At 45.2% G+C, this 25,440-nt stretch overlaps 1 protein-coding gene and 1 long non-coding RNA gene across 7 annotated transcripts in view; one reads left to right on the top strand and one right to left on the bottom strand.

Moving 5' to 3' along the window:
• Positions 1 to 25,440, bottom strand: part of arel1 (apoptosis resistant E3 ubiquitin protein ligase 1) — a 110,877-nt gene that overhangs the window by 74,420 nt on the left and 11,017 nt on the right. For 4 of the 6 annotated variants that reach the window (XR_011938544.1, XM_072493243.1, XM_072493236.1 and 1 more), the window contains 4 exons: positions 10,614 to 10,785; positions 3,894 to 4,111; positions 3,698 to 3,769; positions 2,969 to 3,195 (listed from right to left, as the gene is read on the bottom strand). Coding sequence is in view for 5 of the 6 variants with exons in the window: in XM_072493243.1 (XP_072349344.1) it covers positions 2,969 to 3,195; positions 3,698 to 3,769; positions 3,894 to 4,111; positions 10,614 to 10,785 (689 nt within the window). In the remaining variant the exon portion in view is untranslated. Of the gene's footprint in view, positions 1 to 2,968; positions 3,196 to 3,697; positions 3,770 to 3,893; positions 4,112 to 10,338; positions 10,429 to 10,613; positions 10,786 to 23,039; positions 23,088 to 25,440 lie in introns of those variants that run through there. The other 2 variants (XM_072493261.1, XM_072493254.1) reach the window with 2 other exon arrangements.
• LOC140404685 (uncharacterized) lies at positions 11,357 to 24,392 on the top strand. The gene is made up of 3 exons (XR_011938550.1): positions 11,357 to 11,442; positions 12,547 to 12,825; positions 24,129 to 24,392. It is a non-coding gene; the product is annotated as an uncharacterized lncRNA (long non-coding RNA).

Here is a 25,440-nt window from a genome sequence, read left to right as displayed (position 1 = left end):
CCAACAGGTTCCATTGGAGGAGCGTGTATGAGGGCCAAAGGGACCCAAAATCATTTCCTCCATTTTTGTAAGCAGCAAACAAGGTAAGAGAAAATGGTGGGTTGTGCAGGTTGGCCGGCGTGGGTCGCGAAGGACGGCCGGCGTGGGTCGCGAAGGTCGGCCGGCGTGGGTCGCGAAGGTCGGCCGGCTTGGGTCGCGAAGGTCGGCCGGCGTGGGTCGCGAAGGTCGGCCGGCGTGGGTCGAGAAGGTTGGCAAAAATGGGTCCCCAGAAAAAAGTTTGAAGAACACTGCTCTAAAGAGCCCTCTCTATCTCCCTCACCTCTTTCAAAAACCTACCAGGGGCGCGATTCTCTGCTCCCGCGGCATTTCAGAGAATCGCCTGGGTCGCCAAATTTTCCTGCGACGCCAGTCCGACGCCCTCCCGCGATTCCCAGAAGCGGCCAGATCGAGACAATCGCGTTTTGCGCGGGGCGGTCCAGTGAATCGCCCAAGACAGCCAAAATGGCGATTCACCGGTACCCCCGCAATTCTCAGCGCCGGATGGGCCGAGCGACCTGCCCAAAACGGCGGGTTCCCCCCGGCGCCGTCCACACTTGGTCGCTGCCGGCGGGAACAGTGCGGGAAAGCTGGGGGAGGCCTCAAATGGGGTCTGGCCCGCGATCGGTGCCCACCGATCGTCGGGCCAGCCTCTCTGAAGGAGGACCTCCTTTCTCTTTCTCCCGCAGCCCCGCAAGATCCATCGGACGTCTTCTTGCAGGGCGGACTCGGGGAGGACAGCAACCATGCGCGGGTGATGCCAGTTATGCGGCGCCGGCCGCATCATGTATGCGGCGCCACCTTTACGCGGCACCAAGGCCTGGCGCGCGTAAATGACGTGGCGCCGCTCCTAGCCCATTTTCGGGCCCTGAATCGGTCGGGATAGGGGCCGTTTCGCGCCGTCGTGAACCTTGACGTCGTTCACGCCAGCGCGAACACGCTGACTCCATTTCAGAGAATCGCACCCCAGATCTTTAGCTCCGACTCCATCCATCCCAATACTCAATTTTTCAGTTTTGCCTCATGGTCACAATCCAAGTTTTATTCTCCTTGAAATAAAGCACTGAAGGTGAGCAAATATAAAACTGTCTGCTGTGATCTCAAGACCCAAGAATGGGGAATTGGGAATGACCTGTAGTTCAAAACTTGACTGCACGCAACATTCAATGTGGTTAGCTTCTGCAGGATTTAACTGTCCAAGATGATAGTACCTCTAAATCAAAGGTTGAGGGTTTAAATCTTAGTAGTCCTTCCATCCTAATGCTAATGCCATCCTATTAGAGTGCCCCATCGTTGTCACTGGGTCAAAACCGTGGAAATCCCAAACTGTGCTGAGGGACGACTTTCAGCACACAGATTGCAGTGGTTCAAGATGGCAGCCACAATTAAACCTGACACATCAGTGGCATGCAGCTGTTAATCCCCGTCACAGATACTGGCCTCTGGATTAAATGCTAAGCAGTCCAGTGGTTCACATGCATCTTAAGGAGCTCGTGACACTTTTGTACGAACTGTGGATTGCTAGTCTGGTGCCTGGCAATATCACTCCCTCAACCAACAGCAATGATTAACTGGTCAATCATCCCAGCTATGCAAAACTATCAGGTTGATTATGTGGAAAGCTCTTTGAGACATTTCTGAGAGATGTGATGACGTTCTCTACACTACGTCTTTTTTTTCTCCAAATGGGTGCAGCATTCCTTTGCATTCCTCACAAGAGCCAAGTTAAAATTAAGATTTCAGCAATCCAGACTCCACCCCCCCCAGAAATGATAGAAATCATAGAATCCCTACAGTGCAGGAGGCCATTCAGCCCATCGAGTCTGCACCAACCCTCCGAAAGAGCGCCCAATCTAGGCCCATTCCTCCTCTCTATCCCCATAACCTGCACATCCTTGGGTACGAACAGACAATTTAGCACGGTCAATCCATTTAACTTACACATTTTTGGATTAGAACATAGAACATACAGTGCAGAAGGAGGCTATTCGAACCATCGAGTCTGCACCGACCCACTTAAGCCCTCACTTCCACCCTATCCCTGTAACTCAATAACCCCACCTAAACTTTTAGGACACTAAGTGCAATTTAGCATGGCCAATCCACCTAACCTGCACGTCTTTGGACTGCGGGAGGAAACTGGAGCACCCGGAGAAAACCTACGCAGACACGGAGAGAACGTGCAGACTCCTCACAGACAGTGAGCCAATGGGGAATCGAACCTGGGATCCTGGTGCTGTGAAGCCAGTGCTGGCCACTTGTGCCAACGTGCTGCCCAAGGCTGGAAAATGGATTGTGCAAGGAAAACCACCCAGACGTGGGGAGAATGTGCAAACTCCACACATAGTCACCCAAGGCTGGAATCAAACTAGTTGTCCCTGGCACTGAGGCAGCAGTGATAACCACTGTACCACCGTGCCGTATCTATAACATATAAAACATTTACACCTGTATGCATGCATTTGCCCACAAACCTCCTTTTGTCATAGTTGCGTCATGCTTTTATATTCTTCGTATAAATCCTTATAAATTTCAACATCCACATTTGTACTGGAAACTTACTTTTTAAACTATTCATGCTGTACCTATACCTTTCTGTCAGTGATTGTGCTATCATGCTTCTGTAAGCTCTTCAGCCTTCGTGTAAAGTCAGGTACTCCACCAAATTCTACTTCTTTGCAATCTATTTTGCTATTTAATCAATATTGAATCAAGGTATTAAATAAAACAAGGACAGAATGTATAACTTTGAATTGAAATTTACTGGCTCGGAGAGATCTGGTCAAGTCATCTACTGCCCTCTAACTCCAAATAAATTTAAGATTACACTTGGTGTAAATATCCTCTGTGAAATGAGGCAGGCGATTGACTTAATTTTTAAAAAGATTTTCAACACTTCTGAACTGGAGATATTTAAAATATGGTTACTCACATACACTCTAAAGGTCATGATACACCCAACTTCCTGGGGGTCCTTCCAATCCCAAGTGACTAAGCACGACCTTGGATCCAGGTAGTTCCCACGGACATAGTCGTAAATTGTGCGGTTCCCTCGCCTACCCCGGTTGTCATTTTGAAGAAAGCTGATGACCCGTGCCAGCAGCTCGTAAAGAAACTTGGCAGTAAAAAAGAATGCAATGATGGAAACGGCGATTCCACCTACATGTGGATAGACAATTCACAAACATTTTTTTTCCTAATTAACAAAATGGAAGCACATAAAAATGTTACAAAAAGACATTCTCAGTGGTTCGGCAAACTGAAATTGGATGCAAAAATATGCAACAATGAATCCCTTGATCCCAGAAACAGTGCTGCAAGGCAGGCCGAATTGTATTTCGTAGTAAGGATTTATGCTATCAGTGAACCATGTCAAATTTGTCAAACCCGACTCACAAATCATTCCCACAGGTCTGAGCAGACTTATTGAATTTCTATTAGAGTGAGTGTGTGTGGCCGGAGTTTTCTGATCCCTCCCCGCCGCGGGTTCTGCTGGTCGTGCCGAAGTTAGCAGACATTTGAGTGTCTCGCTGCAAACGCTGCAGGGAACAAGACCAGAAAATCCTGGCCACATGAGAGGTTGCTTTTTTTTTTTAAAAACAGCTCTCACCTCAAAGAGCTCAATCACTGTGATTTAAGCAAGGGACATAAATGTACTCACCAACAACGATAAACATCAGGTCTCTCTTTACAGTGCAAAGTGTGACACTAGAGGCAAAAACCACTGCTCCCACTAAAGAAAAGAGTTCAAATTAATGATAAACAAACTCCACCTAAATTGAGGAACAAAGAAAAAGCAGAAACGCATTAAAACATTTAATTTTTTTTTTTAAATGGTTGAATTTTTACAAACTTACCTACTACAGACCACTTTTCAACTCTGCGCTTCTGGACTACGCTGTGAACGAGATTTAGTTTGTGTCCCCAATCCAGGTGTGCCCTTGAAATCTCATGAATCTTCCTGTCAAACTTATGGTAGTCACCGTAGAAATGACCCCAGGTGGTGAGAGCAACCTGCCACTTGCTGTCAAACTGAACCAGGTCAGCAAGGGTGATGCAGCCCAATGATTTCAGCCTGTATAGAGGCAAGGAATAAGAAAGCTAATATTGCGACTCAGGGTGCATTAGGAAGGAAGTCATTCAAGAACATCTAGTGAGAATAAGGAATAAATGCAACTCAATCATCTCACAAAATAAATATTTATTGGAATGCTGAGGAATCAATAAGTTTGGTAGATGGTAGGGAAGTGGTGCATGCATATATTAGCACTTTCAGAAGATATTTGCCATATCCAAATTTGAAACAAGGAAGAGGATCAATAACACAGACGTGGTAAGGATATGTTAATGTGAAAACCAGCAAAAGAGAACCAGGCGGTCAAATAAGAAAATTCATGTGCGAAGCCAACTTGAAGAATGACTTCCGCTGGCTTTAAGTAATTGATAAACTACCCACTGTAGATGGTGCTCTGCTAAAGCATTCAAACGGAAAATGGGTCAAATTCTGTTTCTTTGGAAATGTGAAATTAGAGCAAGAGAAAAAATGAAAAACGGATGGAAACAAAAATAAATCTAAAAACCGCCAAAGGCAGTCCAGTCAGCATCTGGGAAGAAAACAGGCATGTTAACTGCTGTGAAAAATCGAAGAAACAAAGGTCTGAAGGTATTAATGTCAGGGAGCTGCTGATATAGGGTGCATTGGTCTATGTTTACGACAGAATGAGAGAAGTGCAGAGGGAGAGGAAAACGCAGATTGTCATTTGGAGTAAAACCATTAATACTGTCTCAGGGCGAGGGAAGAATGCAATAAACTGATTTTGGCCTTTCTTTTATGAATTGATAAATCACGTGCATTGTCAGCATTGATGGTTTAGACTTCACATCTGATATACAATTTCTGAACATTTCTGTGGCTGTGATCCTTGCCGAGTTATTACTTATTTAGTTTTTGCTCTGTACTCCTCCTTTCCATTGTTAACAAGTTAACTGCTATCACCCAACAATATTTTGAAACTTCCTCTCTGAATTTGTTCAGAGAAACATAGAAAATAGGAGCAGGAGGGGTCATTCGGCCCTTCGACTCTGCTCCACCATTCATTATCATGATTGATCTTCCAACTCAATCATATTATAATCATAGAATCCCTACAGTGCAACAGGAGGCCATTTGGCCCATTGGGTCTGCACTGACCCTCTGAAAGAACACTCTACCCAAACCCACTCCCCCGCTCTTTAACCCCATAATCTAGCCTAGACATCCCTGGACACACCAAGGAGCAATTTAGCATGGCCAATCCACCTAACCTGCACATCTCTGTGGGAGGAAACCGGAATCCCGGAGGAAAGACACGGGGAGAATGTGCAAACTCCACGCAGTCACCCAAGGCCGGAATTGAACCCGGGTCCCTGGTGCTATGAGACACCACTGCTAACCACTGTGTCACCGTGCCGCCCAGTAGCCTGATCCCGCCGCCCCCCCCCCCCCCCCATTTTTTTTGATCTCTATTGCCCCAAGTGCTTTATCTCACTGCTTCTTGGAAACTTACTCTGCACTCAGTGCGGAAAGGGCCGGGGAGGGAGGACCTCCTGGTGAACTGACTCCTAGACCTGGGCACACTTGCTATAAACAGGTCCAGGCAGTGGGCACCCAAATGGGTCATCCAACCAAACTGTCGGCCCCTCTACCATGGCTACATTTGAAACTGGAGAGGGAGCATGCGGTATCTACCGGCATAGTCAATGTCTTCTGTGTCCCGAGGTGCCTTGTGACTCTTTCAATTACATTTTATTTTGATGTTTCAAGTTTCATTTGGGATTTGTTTTCAAGTAGTATTCCTTTCAGGGGCCACACGTTATAGTTTATCCCCGAGTTTATCTGGTTTAATCAAAATAGTTGAAAACGTATTATGCTTTGGCCTCAATTGCTTTCTGTGATAGGGAATTCACAGGCCGACCACTCTCCGGGTGAAGAAATTTCTCCTCATTTCAGTCATAAATGGTCCAAAGATGTGCAGGTTAGGGGATAGGGTGGGGGAGTGGGCCTAGGTATGGTGCTCTTTCAGAGGGTGGGTGCAGACTCGATGGGCTGAACAGCCTCCTTCTGCCTGTAAAGATTTTATAGATTATGGAAACCCTATATCCTCAGACTGTGACCCCTGGTTCTGGACACGCTCACCATCGGGAACATCCTTTTTGCATCTACCCTGTCTAGTCCGGTTATAATTTTATTGCTTTCTCGGAGATCCCATTTCTTCTTGAATTACAATCCTAACCAACTCAATCTCTCCTCACATGTCAGTCCTGCCATCCCAGACAATCTGGGCAGGAATTCTGCATTCATCGGGATTCTCTTATCCTGCTGGCAGCATACCCCCGCCTCCAGGTTTCCCGGCGACGTGGAGTGGCTTCAATGGGAAATCCCATTGACAAGTGGTGGAAAGAGAGAATCTCGCTGCCAGTGAACAGCGTGCCTCCGAGAAACATGGGGCTGGTGGAACTCCCTCTGGAGCAAGACCATCCGTCCTCAGATAAGGAGTCCAAACCTGCACACGATACTCCAGGTGTAGTCTCACCAATGCCCTATGTAATTGCATCAAGACATCCCTGCTCCTGTACTCAAATCCTCTGGCTATGAAGGCCAACATACTATTTGCTTTCCTTACTGCCTGCTGCACCTGCATGCTTGCCTTCAGCAACTGGTGTACGAGGGCACCCAGCTCTTAATACACATTCCCCTCAGATAATAATCTACCTTCCCGTTTCCACTGCCAGTGAATAACCGCACATTTATTTAAATTATACAGCACCTGCCACTCATTTGCCCGCTCACTCAACTTTTCCAGATCAAGAGAGGTACGGTGGCACAGTGGCTAGTACTGCCTCATGGCGCTGAGGACCCGGGTTCGATATTGGCCCGAGGCCACTGTACATTCTCCAGTGTTTGCACATTCTCCCCATGTCTGCATGGGTCTCACCCCCACAACCTAAAGATGTGCAAGGTAGGTGGATTGGCCACCCTAAAATTGCCCCTTAATTGGAAAAAAAAGAATTGGGCACAAAATTTGTTTTAATTTTTTTTTAAAAACTTGTCCAAATCACATTGAAGGATCCTCCTCACAGCTCACCATCCCACCCAGCTTTGTATCATCTGCAAATGTGGAGACATTACTTTTTGTCCCAGCACCAATCTCTGCTGTACCTCACTAGTCACTGCCTGCCATTTGGAAAAATACCCATTTATTCTTACTGTTTGTTTCCTGTCTGCCGAGCAGTTTTCTACTCATCACAATATACTGTCCCAAATTCCATGCGCTTTAATTTTACAGGCTAATCTCATACGTGGGATCATATCCAGCGGGTGCCCTTCATCAACTCTGCTTGTTATATCTTTAAAGAATTCTAGTAGATTTGTCCACCATGATTTCCCTTTCATAAATCCGTGCTGACTCTGTCCGGTCCTGCCATTGTTTAATATATTTGATGTCTCCCTTTTCCTCTGCTTGTTTACTGATGCTATTAAAATGCTTGTTCGTTTTTCATATTTCTGTTCCAAAGATGATCGTAGCTCATTGTTGACGTTTTTGTACTCTTCACAGATCGGATTGTAATCATTTCTGCTTTTGTTCCGATTTCTAACATTTGCAGTTTTTTGCTTTTTCGTTGTCAAAAATACCCCTAATCTGAAACAGGACCTAACGTATGGGCCTTCTTTCCTCCCTTGACCTTTCCCAGCAACATCACACAAGTCTCCAAATCCCCCTTTTAAGCCAAATGCATTTCTCACAGAACAAATAGTTGATCTCTATCAAATCCAAATGCAACTAAGAAACCCTTCTTATAACTCTTGAGGAGGATACTACAGAAATAGTGTTCAACAGCCAATCTACCTCTCATCATGTAGTACCTTTATCTCTCTTTAAAATCTGTTTGGCGACCGAAATTAATACCACTATCATGAAAGGCTCCTGGGCTTTCCTCTTTTATTCTTCTCAAACTTCATCCACAACCTTGTTCACGTATCAGGCCAGAATTGAAATTAAGACTCATTACGTAGGGCGAGATTCTGGTGTTTCTCGGTGGTGGGAGGCGACCAGTTGTTGGCAGGCGGTGGGATCTTCTGGTCCTGCCCCTGTCAATGGTATGTAACATTATATCTACCCCACCGTGTTTTAAATGACCTCTTTGGTTACATAAGTTTTGCTCTTTGCTATGCATGCCATAATTCTCTGAAATCAGTCTGAGAACATTGTACCAGTACCGATGCTTTTAGCAACCATCCAGTATAAACCCCAAGATCTCTCTCCGCCCTGATTGCATTGAGCACATCGTCAAAATCTACCTTTGTTGAAACTCATAAGCCTCATATTCCCTTTATTAAACTGCCTCTGTCACATCAATCCTTTTAGACGCTAAATAATCAAGGTACAAGACGATGGAGGAGAGCCGAGGGGGCAGATCGCCATGATCTAACAGAATAGCAGAGCAGGCTGAAGGGCAGCATGGCCTTCTTCTGTCCTATTCCTCACGTTTCGCTAATCTTATTTCTCCGGCCAATTATCAAACATGTCAACATCACTTCAATTTGAGCACATCATTTTTCATTTCAGCGTCATCTAGACATTTGGACACAATATTCTCTTTATCTATTTATTGTTGTTTACCAGCTAGCCATTTTAATATATCTAACCCCAATTGACTTTGAATGTAAAATTGTTCTTAGTTTCTCTCAGTGCCAGTCTGCAGTAGTCCACTGGGATGATGTGTGAACAAGTGAAATCTCACTCTTATACTGCTGGTCTCCAAATCTGGAGATTATTCTCCTCTAAAATCCCCAAACAAGTCCCAGAATGAACATCTGGGGGGCGATTCTCCGAGCCCTGCACCGGGCCGGAGAATCGCCGCAACTGCACCACAACGCCCTGACACCGGCACGCGATTCTCCGAGGTGCGTAGAATCAGCGCTATTTGCACCGGCGCGCTTGGCGCGGCGCCAGCCGCTGGAATTGACCGGGCCGCCGATTCTCCAGCCCGGATTGGCCTAGCGGCTGCGCCGATACGACAGAGTCCCGCCGGCGCCATTCACCCCTGGTCGCTGTCGGCGGGAATGGTCGGGGGGGGGGGGGGGGGTGGGGGGGGGGGGCGGCCTGTAGGGGAGCTCCTTCACCGGGGGGGGGGGGGGTGCCTCCGATGAGGTCTGGCCAGCGATCGGGGCCCACCAATTGGCCGGACGGCCTCTTCCCCCCTCGGGCCTACTTTCTGGAGCGGCCAGCCCCTGAATACTGACCCCATGTTGGGTTGGGGCCGGCGCGCGTAAGAAGTCCCCCGCGCATGCGCAGGTTGGCGCGGCCCAACTGCGCATGTTGACGCGGCGCCCATTTGGCGCCACGTAAGGAGGATGGAGCGGCGTGAACCAAACACGACGGCGTCACGCCAGGGCGAACACTTGGGCTCAATATTGGAGAATCGCCCCCTTGATTCCTAATCCACAGAGAACCTATTCCATAGAGAACCATAGGGCAAACATAAATTCTAGTATTCTGTGGGACATTACAATCAAACCTCAGTTGTACAACGGTGAGTTGAGGACCCAGCCAATTGACAACGGAAACTGATAATCAAAGTTGCATCATTTTAATTACTGCTACCCACAGACTATTTTATTCTAACCAGAGTCCACAAGTGTACAGGCAGAAGATGATGACTATCCTATCAAAACTTTTGAATTGGTTGCACATTAGTATTGCAATGTGTTCCTGGCCGAATTTGAGTTTTAGAAATTAAAAACAATTCATTGAAATTCAACTTCTCGGTCTGGCACAGCACAGCACAGAATCAGGCGAAGCTCGGTTTAGACCCAATAGCTTATCTTACCTTAGAGACAAGGATGTTTAGTATAGGTTAGCTGCAGAGTACTGAAAAGGCTGTCATGTCAGGTATAGCACAGGTTTTATGCATTCCTTCTATACAGTATCTAATGTATCCAAATTCGAACATCAGAGTTACTCCCTGGTGCAAAAATATGACCTCCATCTTCCACATCAACCTTCCTTTGGAGTCGCAGACTGAAGCTGCCAAGCTGATACTAATTTGTACTAAAAACTGGTAGCTTTTTCCTGTGGCCCATGTTAATTTAAAAAAAAGAGAAAGCACAAACACTCCATTTGAAAACCATGGATTTGTGTACAACTGCAATTACAGTGACTTTGAATCTATATAAAGTTAAACAAAAACAAAAATTAATGGCTGTACTGGTGGATGCTGGATATAGGGTGGGTTTGAATCCAAAGCATGCCTGATACTCACAACATCTGCCTACCATGATCGTGAGGAGTTTACTGGGTTTTCAGCCAGACTGCTAGATGAAGTACCTCACAACCAAGGCACTTTGCGACTCTGGGAGATGGAGAGAAATAACATGACCATTATTGCCAAGCTTTGTGTGTCTACGGTTGGCTGTCATTTGATGCCATTTATGGACAAGCACTTAACTGTGGACAGTCTGACCCTTCCCAGCTAAAGTAGGCAGCATACATCCAAGAGAGAATGGAAATTCAAGGATTATATTCTTTAAAACTTACGAGTGGAAGTAATGCGCCAGACCCTGGCTGAAGAGCCACTCCTGCAGGGCTAACTCCTTCACCAGTTGGCGTTGGGCTGCTTCTATCTTTTGAACCACACTGTCTTCCAAGGAATTTCCCTTCCGAAGGGGCAAAGTATTCAGCACTGGTATCTCCTCTAAATTCTGCACATCTGAAAATAAAAGACGAGGAACAAGCCGCCCTTTAGCTCTTGGACTGATGCAATCACCAACAACATTATAGTGACTCCATTGGGCAAACAAGGTTTGTATTAGACAAAAAAAATACATTTTGTCACACTACTACCTGAACGTGGGTAGCATGAACTGCAAGCAGTGTGTTAAAAGTACCCCCTCCAATACAGAGCTGGTGAACCTTGTGCCACCAATGGATCTTTTATTGCTCCCAAAAGTCCTTACATATAGTGAATCGTTTGAGGGGGCAGAACGGGTATTAATAAGATTAAGACCCACTCATTGGACTAGACTATTTAAACATTTGAAAATATAAATTGTAACCCAAGACATTACAAAACACATGGGTCAATCTAGATTGTTAGAACACAATACACAAAACCACAAATAACATAAACACATTGAATTACTATATATTCAAAGAAGTAGCTAAACAATATCCCCCATCACCCTTTCGTAAATTCAAACCCATTTCACAAGTGTCAGTTTCAGGTTTCACTTCCACACAGGCATGTTAATAGCCCTCTATTTCCCACTTTGGGTCCTGGCGGAGGAATGTGGCAGCCATAGCTCACCAACAACACTCCGTTCCTCTTTTGTACTTTAACTGAAATAATTGAAAGAAAAAAAAAAAGGTAAGCAAACGGGGGACACAATGGCTCAGGTCACATTTTACAAAGTCTGTGCCCAACAATGTATTTTAGAACCTTTGTGGAACTAAGGTTATACTTTATACTTAAGTTTATACTTTATGTTTGCGAGTGTGTGTGTATTGGTGAAATGTGTGTGTGACGGGGTTCCCTGTCACTCATTATACAGCAGTTTTCACGACCAGACATCTCAAAAGTGCTTTACAGCCAATATAGTACTTGAAGTGTAGTCACTGTTCTAATATAGGAAAAGCGGCAGCCAATATGCACTCAGGGAACCCTCACAAAAAGCAATGGTGTAACGACCAGATAATCCTGTTTTGTATGATGTTGATAAATATTGGCCAAGGACCCAGGGATAGCTCCCTTATTCTACTTTGAAATAGTGCCATGGCACCTTTAACATTCACCAGAGGAGGCATATGAGGCCTTGGTTTAATATCTCATTTGAAACTATTCCCTCAGTACAGCACTGGAGTGCCACCACTGTACACAGGTGATGGAGGGAGTGAATGTTTGTGGCTGGGGTACCAACCAAAACGGGGCTGCTTTGTCCTGGATGGTGTTGAGCTTCTCGAGTGTTGTCGCAGTCACACTCATCCAGGCAAGTGGAGAGTATCCCATCACACTCCTGACTTGTGCCTTGTAGATGGTGGAGATGCTTTGGGGGGGGAGTCAGGAGTTGAGTTACTCGCTACAGGATTCCCAGCCTCTGATATTTGTTTTCCTCAAGTAGAGGTCCCGTCCCTTGGGGGAACAGAGGTATGAAGGTGTTCTATATTGTGTTCAACTGTGAACACCTCTCACTGATGAGTTTTCCTCAAGGGCGGATTGATCCATTTTTCCGTGGACAGCCTCTGTCTCTTCCCATCAAAGTCAGAATACCCAAATGGGAGAATCCTTGTGTTTCTCACATCTCAAAATCAACATCAAACCCGATCGGAATATGGTCACCCAAGCTTCTGCAAAGGGACTTGAACCCGGAAAGGGCTGAGTCATGGGTGACACGAATGAAAAGTGGAGTGAATTGACGTAAAAGTTTGTTCCATGGATCAGGATGAAACGTGCGTGTGTTTCTTCTTCCAAAAGGTACACAGACAGACCTCTTGTGATCGCTCTGTGATGCAGGACTCTGCACTACAAGCTGCTCCCAGGGACACACACTAAGGCAAACATCAACTGCTGCTGGAGGATCATCAACTCTTTGGGCTGCCCGAAACTTGTTGATCTTCCGCTGCAAAGATTGTCCTCGGCCGAGTTTTGCAGACCAGCACATTCTGAGATCTGGGACTACTCGCGAAGGGACATACTCCCATAGAAGGCCCTAGTAGAGTCAAGGTAACAAAACCACAGTCTCCAAAAATAAATGTAAGTCAATGAAGTAATAGTTATTTGGCATTACCACACAGTCATTGTTATACATTATTGTATTTTATAACCTAATCTATTGAACCGTAAGTTGAGATCCCGGCAACTGTTAAAGGAATTATGTTATTATCTGCAATGTATGTACAATAGCAAATAATACTCTCATATATATGGAGCTTTATATCGCATCTCACACTAGAAACCAATAAATTGCAGAGATGTTTATATAAACAGGCATGATCATGGTATTTTGAAACAGTTAAGATCCAAATATAGGAGAAACAATCATTTGTACCTGAAAAAGGCAATAAAACGGTCAAAAACATAGTTTATGAGACTAAAACTTCTTTCCTTTCAAATTTCTCTTCTTCTCTTTCCTCTTTGAGATTCCCAAAAGCCCTTCTGAGCCTTATGCAGACATCTAATCTTCAGATCTGGACCTCCTCAATAAGTGCTTTCATACGCTGAGGAAAGGGAGCCTTGCCTTATATATGGCGCATTAATTTATTAACAAGAACCTGCTCAACTTTCCTAACTAGCCCACGGCCACCAAGGCCTATTTCAGTGGTCTCGTCCCACATTTCTCACTACCTTTTTCAATGAGCAGTTAATCCGGTGTCTAACAGGAAATCTTGGGTTACATATCCCAAAATATATTTCCTGACAGATAGTGCCAGCACCTATAGCATTTTACCAGGGTTGAGAATTTACTCACCGTTTCAGCCTCACTCTTTTATTCCAAATTCTAATTGCCTCTGTTTAGATTGTGCATTACCAACACAAGAGTACAGCGGAAAACAGACTTGCACTCTAAAGCAATTAGCTTACTTAGCTCGACTAGATTTAGCCTCAACTTGCCTTGTCTGTTGAAGTCTGCATAACTGCCAACTAAGGGATCAATGGCAACCCAGCCTAGCGAGTTTTCGTTTGGAGACATTCCGCATGACTCGCTAAGAAATCTTATGCAAAATTATGTAAACAGCACACGTGCCTGAAATGTGTAATTAGGAGTTAACCTGTATCTGTTCTCAGTGATAGGGAAGTGGACAGATTTTAGATAACCTTCATTTTCACATGGTAAACACATGGCACACTCTGCAGTAAATAAAAATCCTGCCAGTCAGTTCAAAAGAATAAAACTACCTGTTACAGAAGTAGCTGAATTGGATTCCAGTTTCTAAAAAAAAAACCCACAAACCTAAGGCAGACATGAGGAGTGATGGGTGTTTTCTTTTTGCCGGGGGACAGGGTTGGACTTTGGACTATGGCAGCCAATAATGCTTTCAAAGCATACTGCCAACAGTACAGGGTGATAGTGTGTATCAGTCAATAAGGCAAGAGAAGATAAAACACTATCAAACTGCATTCCTACATGCACACCCAAACATGGAAATATTTTGGCAGTATTAACAAGAAAGCTGATCAAAATCAATACACTATAACATGTGTTTTGATAAAGTCAGTAAGAGTGCTTTAGTATCACCAGCTCCCTCTCCAGTTAAGGAATAGATGGTACCAGAAATTAAGGGCAATTTAACTCCTGATGTAATGTTGTGTTTGCACTCCTAGAATATTAACTTTATGCAAAACAGATTTTCCATTAAAACCAATGTAAAGAGTGCCAGCCGAAAAAGAGTTATCCAGCCTAATCCCAACTTCCAGCTCTTGGTCTACAGCCCACAAATTAAGGCACTTCAAATGTATAACCAAATGCTTTTTAAATATAAAGAGGATTTCTGCCTTTACCACTCTTCAGGTAGACAGTTCCACTCACTCCCCACACTGTTGAAAAATGTTATTCTGAACTCCACTCTAGTCCTTCTACAAATTAATTTAAATCGGCATCCATTGGTTGCTGATCCCTCTAAGGGTATATGGCCTTCCTATCCACTGTCTAGGCCCTTCATACATTTATTGGCCTCAGTTAAATCTCCCTTCGGCCTCCTCTGTTCCAAAGAAGGCAATTCTTAATCTTTTCTTGTATCCAAAATTTTCCAATCAAGGCAACATCCTTATAAATGTGATCTGAGTCCTCTCATAGGCAATTCAGCGTTTCGAGCCTGCTCCGCTGTTCAATCAGATCATGGCTGATCTCTTCCTGGTCTCAAAGCCACCTCACTACCTTTTCCCTGATATCCCTTAAACCCATTTTTAAAATCCGAAATATATCTATTTCCCTCTTGAAACCATTTAATGATTCGGACTCCACTGCACTATGGGGCAGCAAGTTCCACAAATTCACCACCCTCTGCAAGAAATAGTTCCTCCTCAACTCAGTTGTAAATCTAGCGCCTCTCAACCTATATCTGTGACCTCTGGCTCTAGATTGCTCCATAAGGGGAACATTTTGGTCTACATTTACTTTACAATCCCTTTTAGTATTTTATATACCTGAATCAGGTCCACTCTCATCCTTCTAAACTCCAGCGAGTATAAGCCCAAACTGTTTAATATCTCCTCATATGTCAACCCCTTCATCCCTGTGAACCTCCTCTGAACTACTTCCAATGTCACCACATCCTTCCTCAAATAAGAAGACCAAAACTGGACACAATACTCCAGATGTGGTCTCACCAACACCCTATACAACTGCAACAATACTTCTCTATTTTTATACTCCAGTCCTTTTGCAATAAACTAACATTCCACTTGTCTTTCTTATTACATTTTGTACCTGCATACAGACTTTCTGCGATTCATGAACAAAGAAACCCAGATCCTTCTACCCAGACGCACTTTGAATCTGCTTCCCATTTTAGGTAATAATTTGCCTGACTATTTTTTAGAACAAAATGGATAACCTCACACTTATCCACATTAAACTCGATCTGCCAAATTTTGGCCCAATCTCCCAGCTTATCTATATCCATCCGTAAAATCTGTATCTCCTCTTCACTGACTGCTTTCCCACCTATTTTAATATCATCTGCACATTTTGCTAAGAGACACTGGGAGCGATTCTCCGCTCCCGTGCCGGTTGGGAGAATCACCTGGGTTGCCAAATTTTCCCACGGCGCCGGTCCGATGCCCTCCCACGATTCTCCCAAGCGGCGAGAACGGCCCCGTCGAGTTCCGCGCAGCGCAGGCCGGAGAATCGCCCGAGACACCCAAAATGGCGATTCTCCGGCACCCCTGTTATTCTCAGGCCCGGATGGGCCGAGTGGCCAGCCCAAAACGGCAGGTTCCCCCCCGACGCCGTCCACGCCTGGTCGCTGCTGGCGGGAACGCTGGGGGGGTGGCCTGCGATCGGTGCCCACCGATCATCGGGCCGGCCTCTCTGAAGGAGGACCTCCTTTCTTCCGCAGCTCCGCAAGATCCGTCTGACATCTTCTTGCGGGGCGGACTCGGAGAGGACGGCAACCACGCATGCGCGGGTGACGCCAGTTATGCGGCGCCGGCCGCGTCATGTATGCGGCGCCAACTTTACGCGGTGCCAAGGCCTGGCACGTGTAAATGATGCGGCGGCGCTCCTAGCCCATTATCGGGCCATGAATTGGTCGGGATAGGGACCGTTTCGCGCCGTCGTGAACCTCGACGGCGTTCACGACGGCGCGAACACTCTGCCTCCATTTCGGAGAATCCCGCCCACTATGTCCCTGCTTGTAGATCATTCATATAGATTGCAAACAGTAGAGGTCCAAGGACTGAACCCTGTGGCACCCCACTAATTACAGTTCACCAGCCAGAGACGAACCCATTTAATCTGACCCTCTGCTTTCTGTCAGCAAGCCAATCCTCAATCCAATCTAGTATTCCTGCGATCTCACCTTCTGGATCAATCTTTTATGCGGCACCTTGTCAAGCGCCTTCTGGAAGTCTAGATATACAACATCCACAGGTTCCCCATTATCCATCCTACTGGTTATGTCCTCAAAGAACTCAAGCAACTTTGTCAAGCAGGACTCTCGACTGATCTGTATCCTGTCAACTGTGATAACATTCTTCTGTAATAGATGCCTAATTAGTATGCATATAGTTCCAGCATAGCTTCCTGCTCTCATATTGTGCCTCAGCTAATAAAGGGAAATATCTTTTATTCCTTCTTAACCATCTTATCTACCTATTTTTCAACCTTCAGGGATCTTTGGACATGCACTCAAATGCTTCCTCAGCTACTCCATGCTTCTCCATCTCATTGCATTTATTGTGTAGTCCACAGTCAATTGCCTTCCCTCAAACATCTCACAGAGGCAGCTAAAGATAGTGGATGCATTGGTTTTGATCATTTGAGGGTTGCCTAGATTCTGGAATGGTCCCTATGGATTGGAGAGTACAAAACCTAATTCAAGAAAAGGAGAGAGAACACAAAGAAACGTTCAAATTTCAGACCGGGTGACCACTTTGCAGAGCCAGTAAGCATGACCCCGAGTTTGTCATTTTAATTCTCCCCCTTACTCTCATGCTGAACTTTCTGTCCATAACCTGCTACAGTGTTCCATCTTTATCCCTTCATGTTGCATTCAGATGGTTTTATGTAACAATCCACTCATTTGGACACAACCGTTGCTTCTTTACTATATCCATTACCACCCAATTTGGCTGTTGTATCATGAAATCTTTTGTTATTTAATCTCCCCTGGTCTCCACCCTATCACAGACCTTCTTTCTTCTCCCTGTCCCTTCCACAGGCTTAAAAATTTGTATATTTCTAGGCTGCATTTGGTGCCACTGCAACTGTTAGGACTGTGCTCACCGGGCGTACAGTGACAGTGCCGGTGATGTGACAGACGTCACAGGTAGCTGCCTGCATCAAAAAATTGGACCATCATAATACTGCACAATGTAAAGATATTGAGTGCAGTGTCAATAAAAAGTTTTTTTTTTCCAACATGTATAACTCGGACTTCAGCTGCACAGAAAATTAAAAAACACCAGTTAAAAATCCCGGGAATGCAAGTGCAATCCACCTCATTGGTCACCCCACTCACTGCCTCCCTGACATTTGGTGTCCTGCTCCCTCGTTATCTACAGGCAGCAAAGGAGCGAGGGGGGGGGGGGGGGGGGGGGAGAAGAGAGAGAGAGAGAGTGAAGGCGCCTAGGGCTGTGGAGTGGGGCATTTAGCAGAGTGGCAAGAAGTGACAAGTGGGGTGGCAAGCAAAGCGGCAAACAATGGTGATTTAGGCAGTGAGAGAAATAGCATGTGGGGTGTGCAAGGAGGCAGTGAGCATTTAGCGGTCGCACAACAATGGTATCAGTATCACCATGCATGTGCCTATGGGTGGAGTAGGTGCTGACTACCTGTTCCAGGCACACATTTGATATATCAATAGCACTGAGTTCCTGTTCCTATGCGATGACAGGAGATAGTGATGTTTCTATCTTTCTTCAGTTCTGATGAAAGATCTTCAACCTGAAATGTTAATTCAATTTCTTTCCACAGATGCTGTCTGACCTGCTGAGTTCCTCCAGATTTTTTTCTTTCTTATATGAACAGATCTTTTTCAGAGTGGCATGGTAGTGGAGCACCATAAGAATCAGTTATTTATAATCTTGGTCAATGACTTAGATGAGGGGACTGAATATAATATATCCAAGTTTGCTGATAATACATGCTGCTAGGTGAAAAATGAGGGGAGACACAAAGGGAAATACAGACGAGTTAAGTGGTTGAGCAAGAAGGTGGCAGATAGAGTATAATGTGGGGAAGTGTGGAATTAATCAGTTTAGTAGGAAGAATAGAAAATAACTAATAGTTAGCCTGTGTAGCACAGGTGTTGCAGTACTAGTGAGGAAGGTTTGTTGCAATTATACAAGGCTTTGGTGAGGCCACACTGGAGCACTGTCTACAGTGTTGGTTTTCTTATCTAAGGAAAGCTTTATTTGCTTTGGAGAGGGCGTAACAAAGATTCACTAGATTGATTCATGGGATACGAGGGATGTCCTATGGAGGGATGATTGAATAAAATGGGCTTATGTTCCCTGGGGGTTAGAAGAATGTTTTCTTGAAGTGACCTTATAAAAATTTCTTAGAAAGCTTGACAGGGTTGATGCTGAAGGATCGTTTCACCCAACTAGAGAGTCTAGGGGGTCATACTTTCAAGATAAAGGATCTGCCACTTAGGAGTGGGGTGAGCAGAATATGTTCCACCCAGGGGATTGTGAATCTTTGGAATTCCCTACTCAGTGAGCTGTGGATCTCAGTCAATGAGCATATTCAAAACAGAGACTTTGGGCACTGAAGTGATCAAAGGCTATGGAAACAGCATTGGAAATTGGAGTTGGTGGAAGTTCAGCTATGATTTTACTGAATGGCAAGAGGAAGCTCAAGATACTATATTGGCCTACCCTGTTCCTATTTGTTACGTTCTCGTAAAGATGATCTAACTTCAGTCCAATGGCCGTCATTCTTTCACAATACAACCTCTGTACCTTTAGCTATTGCCAGTTATCAACCCAATGGAAAAAATATTGAAGAAGCAGTTCTCACCAATACTTATAGAGTCAGGAATAATCTTCTGGTCATTTCTAGATACCCCGCTACATAAAAATGGAAATGTCACCACAATCCTAGAGGACTATAGGCTGCACTCCCCTTTGAAAGAGAGCCAACTGGTGGACATTTAATCGGAGGATCACTACACATAAGGCGAAGGGCAAGTTTGAGAAGATGGGGCTTCCATGAACAACCTCAGCTGGTGCAGGAATTGAACCAATGCTGCTGGTGCTGCTCTGCATCATGGACCAGCCGTCCAGCCAACTGAGCTAACCAACCCCCTTTGCCCGCCTGCACAACATCTTAATTCACAAACTACTTTTTTCCCAAATGGGCAGGGTCTACCCAGGTGTAGGATAATGTTTTCACAGTGGAGCAAGTCAGATAATGTGTGGACATGGCAGAAGTATAAAATAGTGAGGACCTTTCCAAAAGTCAGGGGCTGCCCTAATGATCCCAGAATAAATTAGCAGGGTCACCCAATCGTGGGAGGGGGGAAACGAGAGAGAGAATTACAAATGTGACTATACTTCAAAAAGATCTTTATTGGCCCAGGTCCTTTAGGATAGCATTAGAATGTGAGAAGTAATATAAAATGCATGTTAACTCTTCCTTTCACCAAATGTTCAGGGAGTCTGGTAATAATAGCTTCATTCAGAATTTGGAGGCAGTTTTGCCAACACTTCGGGTTGGGGGCAGGGTCAAGGAAAATGCCGATTCGGGGGAACCACAGATTTGAGCCAGGGATGTGGGATGGAAATTTTCGGAAATGGGAGGAGAAGGGGATTAAGACGCTAAAAGATTTGTTTCTTAGGGGTCGGTTTGCAGGACTGAAGGAGCTGGAAGCGAGTATGGGCTGGGGCGGGGGTGGGGGGAGTGTTTAGATACATGCAGGTTTGAGATTTTGCTAGAAAGGAGATATAGAGCTACCAGGTGGAACCGGCCTCCACATTGCTGGAGGAGGTGCTGACGACAGGAGGACTGGAGAAGGGGGTAGCCTGTAGCCACCTAAAATGGCTGATTACCGATTAATTTGGCCAAAACCCGATGTAAAATGGCTAACCGAAAAGGCTGATGGGAAAAGCAGCCAACAGGGCACAAACGGACAGCTGCAGACAGAATAGCGTATTCGGCTCTGGGGAAGTCGGCCCAGATCGATACCTGCGACCATTAGCAGCACATCAACACAGACATCTGCAGTTTAATCGGCTATCCCCGGGAACAATTGCAACATATTAGCAATTGAATGCCGATCCAGACCTCTCGGCGCCAGCAGTGGCCGAGACAAAGAAAGGTGAACGACCACCCCCGATCACGGAATCGCCCCATTATTAGAGCATATCAAACCCAGTGATTGGGAACAAGTCCAATCACTTGGGACCAGGGTCAAGGTCGGCCCCAAGAGGCGGGAGGCCCCCGGGACCTATAAAGATAGGGGCCAAGTTCAGATCGACCCTTCTCTCCCTTCTTCTCCTGCTCGCAACCTTCGCAAGAACCATCGACCAGCAACGGTAAGTTTGACTCCAGCGATCGCTACCCGATAGAGACTCCTAGCCATCGACCTGTATCAGCCTTTTGAATCCCGCAGGCCAGACCCAATTCGATAAGCCATTCGTTTCCCTGACCTGGTGGGCCATTCCCAAAAGTTACGTATTGGCCAGTAGTGGTAGGTAGTGATATAGAAAGTAGGATTATTGTGTAAGTATTTATTGCTGTACATAATAAATGACCGTTGATTTCAATCTTACTAAGCGGTGTGCTGTCTTATTAATCATAACTAGAGCTTGAACCACGTGGCGGTATCAGAAAGATACCTGGCGACTCGTGAGCAAAGGTGACAGAATTAGAGCTAATAAAACTAAGGCTAATAAGAGCAACAAGTGTCAGCGGTTTACAGAGCTATTTTGGAAGAGAAGGCACCACTGGAAGGGATCAAAAAAAGTGGGAGGAAGAGTTGGGAGAGGTTATGGAGGAGGGGTTCTGATGTGAGGTGCTCCGGAGAGTAAATGCCTCCACCTTATGCGTGAGGTTGGGGCTGATACAGCTGAAGGTGGTATACAGAGCACATCTCACGAGGGCGAGGGTGAGCCGATTCTTTGAAGGAGTAGATGTGTGTGAGCGTTGTGGGGGGGGGGGGGGGGGCTTATCACATTCATATGTTATGGTCCTGTCCAAAGCTAGAGGACTACTGGAAGGAGGTTTTTAGGGTAATTTCCAAGGTGATGCACAAGAAACTGGACCCGGGTCCCCGGGAGGCCATATTCGGGGTGTCGGACCAGCCAGGATAGGAAATGGGTGCGGAGGCAGATATCGTAGCCTTCGCCTCATTGATTGCCCGATGCTCTCCATCCCGTTGGGATGGAGAGCAGCCTCTCCACCCTGTGCCCTGGCGTGGCGGGGGGACCTGTTGTAATTCTTGACTCTTGGGAAGGTTAAGTTTGAACTGAGGGGAAGGACGGAGGGGTTCTACAATTCATGGGCATTATTCATTATGCACTTTCAAGAACTGGATAACATCGAACATTAGTTGGGGGGGATGGATGAAGGGGGGCTGTGTGTATTAAGGGTGACTATGGGCGATTCCTGATTCCTTTTTATCATTTGTTTATGTAAACATGCGGGTTTATGTTTGGGGTTTGGTGGGAGGATAGGATTGTGGTTATTGTTATGGGGATTGACATATTTGTTGCTCATTATTGTTTATTGTTGGTGGGTGTAAATTTGGGAGAAAATGTGAAAAAGGAGAATTAAAATATTTTTTTTAACTCTTCATTTCACCATCTTTAAAAGACTCATCCAAGTCTATTTAGTTATGTCCTTGGTCAATATCACGAATATGCCGATTAGCAGTCTGTTCTACCCTACACAAATAGGTCATTAAAAGACAATGCACAAGTAGTTAGTAACCTACAGTCCAACAATTATAGGCACCGGCCAATCTGCAAAATTCTCGCAAGAGCAGAAATTAAACTCAAACTGAAAAGGAATATGCTCATTTACAGTAATTAGGGGCCTGATTTAACAGAAATTAAACAGTGCCGTGTTGCGAGCGTTTAGCCAGGTGTTACCCGGCACTTGCAGCACTGAGAAAGGCCCCGCAATCTAACCGGCCACTGTTTTATTTCGGGGCCTCAGCAGGAATGCCCCAACGAGGCTGCACTTATTCCCATTTCCTGCAATGACGAGCAGCGTTCCTCATTTTTAAATGGCGCCCCTATCTGGAGACCCCCCCCCCAAACACCCAACTCGCCTATAAGGGGATCATCGAGCCACCCCCACACTCCACCTAATAAGGGCAGGACACCCCAGGGCTGGTCAGGGTACCCAGGTGGCATGGGTGCCAGGGTACCACCCTGCCCAGAGCCCAGCCACCCACAGGCCCCCAAAGCCTTGGGGGCCACCCGAAGCCTCGGGGGTCCCCCAATCTTCATTAGATCGCGCAACACGTGGTGAGCTGGGCTGTTAGATTCCACCTAAGATTTTAGGGCCTTAAAGGGCAGTTTAGTTTAAACACAGTTGCACCTCTATAGCTAAATAAAGTAATATTACTTTCATTATAAATTGGCATTGCATCTGAGTTATAAGCTGCTGCCAGTGAGATCTAATATATTAGTATATATTAAATATAATAAATTAAGATATCTAATACAAAGAGAAACAAATGATTGACTAGGATTCCAAATGAATCACTTTATTGTTCAAACACTACAATAAATATCCTTAGAGATTTAAAAAAAAAAAATCAATATTAGTTTACTGCTATTTGAAGAAATCATGCTACCTTTTGAATATTTCAATGGAAAACAGCCTTTGCTTACTGTCAGTAGAATAGTTCCAGATGTTACCGCAGTTCGAAAAGGACTCCAGATAATAATTTTATCATCTCCTATGCGATAACAATAAAGAGGCAATTTGTAATTTCTTTGAGAAAGTATCACTGCGTGATTCAATAGATTGCACAATTTGTAGGGCACCAAATAAAATAACGGCACTTGAAGCGCTAATCAAATTGTGAATTATATATGTAGGGCACATCATAGGGATTTCTCTTTCATCATTTGATGCAGGCGCACAAAGCAGAAAATGCTACGCCTACATTATATAATGATGACCTGAAAGAAATTGCATTGCTGTAGCTGCTTTGAAATATTACATGAATTGGTTTCACCCCATTTTAACAATGTTCTCTGAAGAAGATATCAAGACTTTCAGGACATGACATCTCGCCAATACTTCAAGTATTTATGCGGTGTCTATCCCATAATTGCTAGACCATTTTCAGAAAGCTGTTGAGAGGTAACAACATTGCTGTTGGTCCGGAGTCACATATAGGCCAGGTCATGTAAGGACGGCAAATTTTCTTCCCTAAAGGACACTAGTGAACCCTTAAGACCTAACCTATAAGTGAACCGATAAGACTGAAAACAAAGGCAAACAGTGTCTAGAGGTGCAGAATATAAAAGTGAGGAGGGTATTGACTTTTCTTGGGTTAGCGGATTAAGGTTGTTGAACCAAAAAGGGAGGGGTGTAGATGGAGCAGAGTTACAGGTCAGTCATGATTTAGCTGAATGGCCTCCTTATATGCAATTATGTTTCATGAGTGGAGAAATTATATTTTTTCCTGTTTGTTCACAAGATGTGGACATTGCTGACAAGACCGGCATTTACTGTCTATCCTCACTGCCCGAGAAGAGGTGGAGAGTCGACTTCTTATACTCCTGTAATCCGTGGCACTGCTGGAAAGGGAGTTTTGGGATATTAATCCAACGACAAAGAATAGTGATACATTTCCATGTCAGACTGGTGTGTAACTTGGAAGGAAATTTGAAGATTTTGGTATTCCCATTTGTCTGCTTCCCTTTTCTTCCAGGCAGTACAGCTCATGCATTTGGAAGATGCTGTCAAAGGAGCCTTGTGTTGCTGCAATGCATTTTGTAGGTAGTACACACTGCAGCCATGCTAACACTTGTGATGGAATGTTTAAGATGGCGTTTGGGATAACAATCAAGTGAGTGGTTCGGTCCTCGGTGGAATCAAGCTTCTGGAGTGTCCACGGAGCTGAACTCATCTAGGTAAGTCAATTACTAGGGGGCATAGGTTTAAGGTGAGAGGGGCAAGGTTTAGAGTAGATGTACGAGGCAAGTTTTTTACGCAGAGGGTAGTGGGTGCCTGGAACTCACTACCGGAGGAGGTAGTGGAAGCAGGGACGATAGGGACATTTAAGGGGCATCTTGACAAATATATGAATAGGATGGGAATAGAAGGATACGGACCCAGGAAGTGTAGAAGATTGTAGTTTAGTCGGGCAGAATGGTCGGCACGGGCTTGGAGGGCCGAAGGGCCTGTTCCTGTGCTGTACATTTCTTTGTTCTTTGTTTGTTTGTAAGTATTCCGTCACATTCCGGACTTGCGCTTTGTGGAGAGGTTTTGGGGAATCAGGAAATGAATGCCGCAGAAGATCCAACATCTGGCCTGCTCTTACATCCAATACAACAATATTATGTTTCTGGTCAGTACCCCAGGGCATTAATAGCAAGAAATTCACTGAATGTCAAGGGGCGGTGGTTAGATTCGCTCTTGTTGGAGATAGTCATCATCTGTCACGAACGTTACTTGTCATTTGTCAGTTTGGTGTCATTTATCAGTTCAAGTCTGAATGTTGACCAGGTCTTGCTTCTTGAGAACATGGACTGCGTCAGTATCTGAGGAGTTGTGAATGGAACAGAGCCTTTGCAATCACAAACAAACCTCCCCATTTCAGACTGTAAACCTGGGGCAAGGTCATTGATGAAGAGGCTGAAGACTGCTGGGCTCAGGACACTTCTTTGAAACTCCTGCAATGACATCGAAGGACTGAGCTAGGACCCCACCCATAACCTTTGTGCTAGGTGACTTCAACAAAAGAGAGTTTTCCCTCCCAATTCCCACTGACTCCAGTTTTGCTAGTGCTCTTTGATGCCATGCTTGGTCAAATGCTGCCTTGATGTCAAGGGCAATTAGACTTAGTCCCACTCCTCTATCTGTGTTTGGACCAAGGCTGTAATGAGGTCAGGAGTTGAGCGGCCTAGGCAGAACCCAATTGAGCATCGGTGAGCCCATTATTAATGAATAAGTGCCATTTGATCGATGACACCACCCACCATTTTGCTGACGATTCAGAGCAGACTGATGGGGCAGTAAAT

Source organism: Scyliorhinus torazame, chromosome 2 (assembly GCF_047496885.1).
Source record: "Scyliorhinus torazame isolate Kashiwa2021f chromosome 2, sScyTor2.1, whole genome shotgun sequence".
In the NCBI taxonomy this organism is placed as follows: Eukaryota; Metazoa; Chordata; class Chondrichthyes; order Carcharhiniformes; family Scyliorhinidae; genus Scyliorhinus; species Scyliorhinus torazame.
Note: the sequence above shows the minus strand (reverse complement) of the source record. Positions and strands in the feature narration are given on the sequence as shown.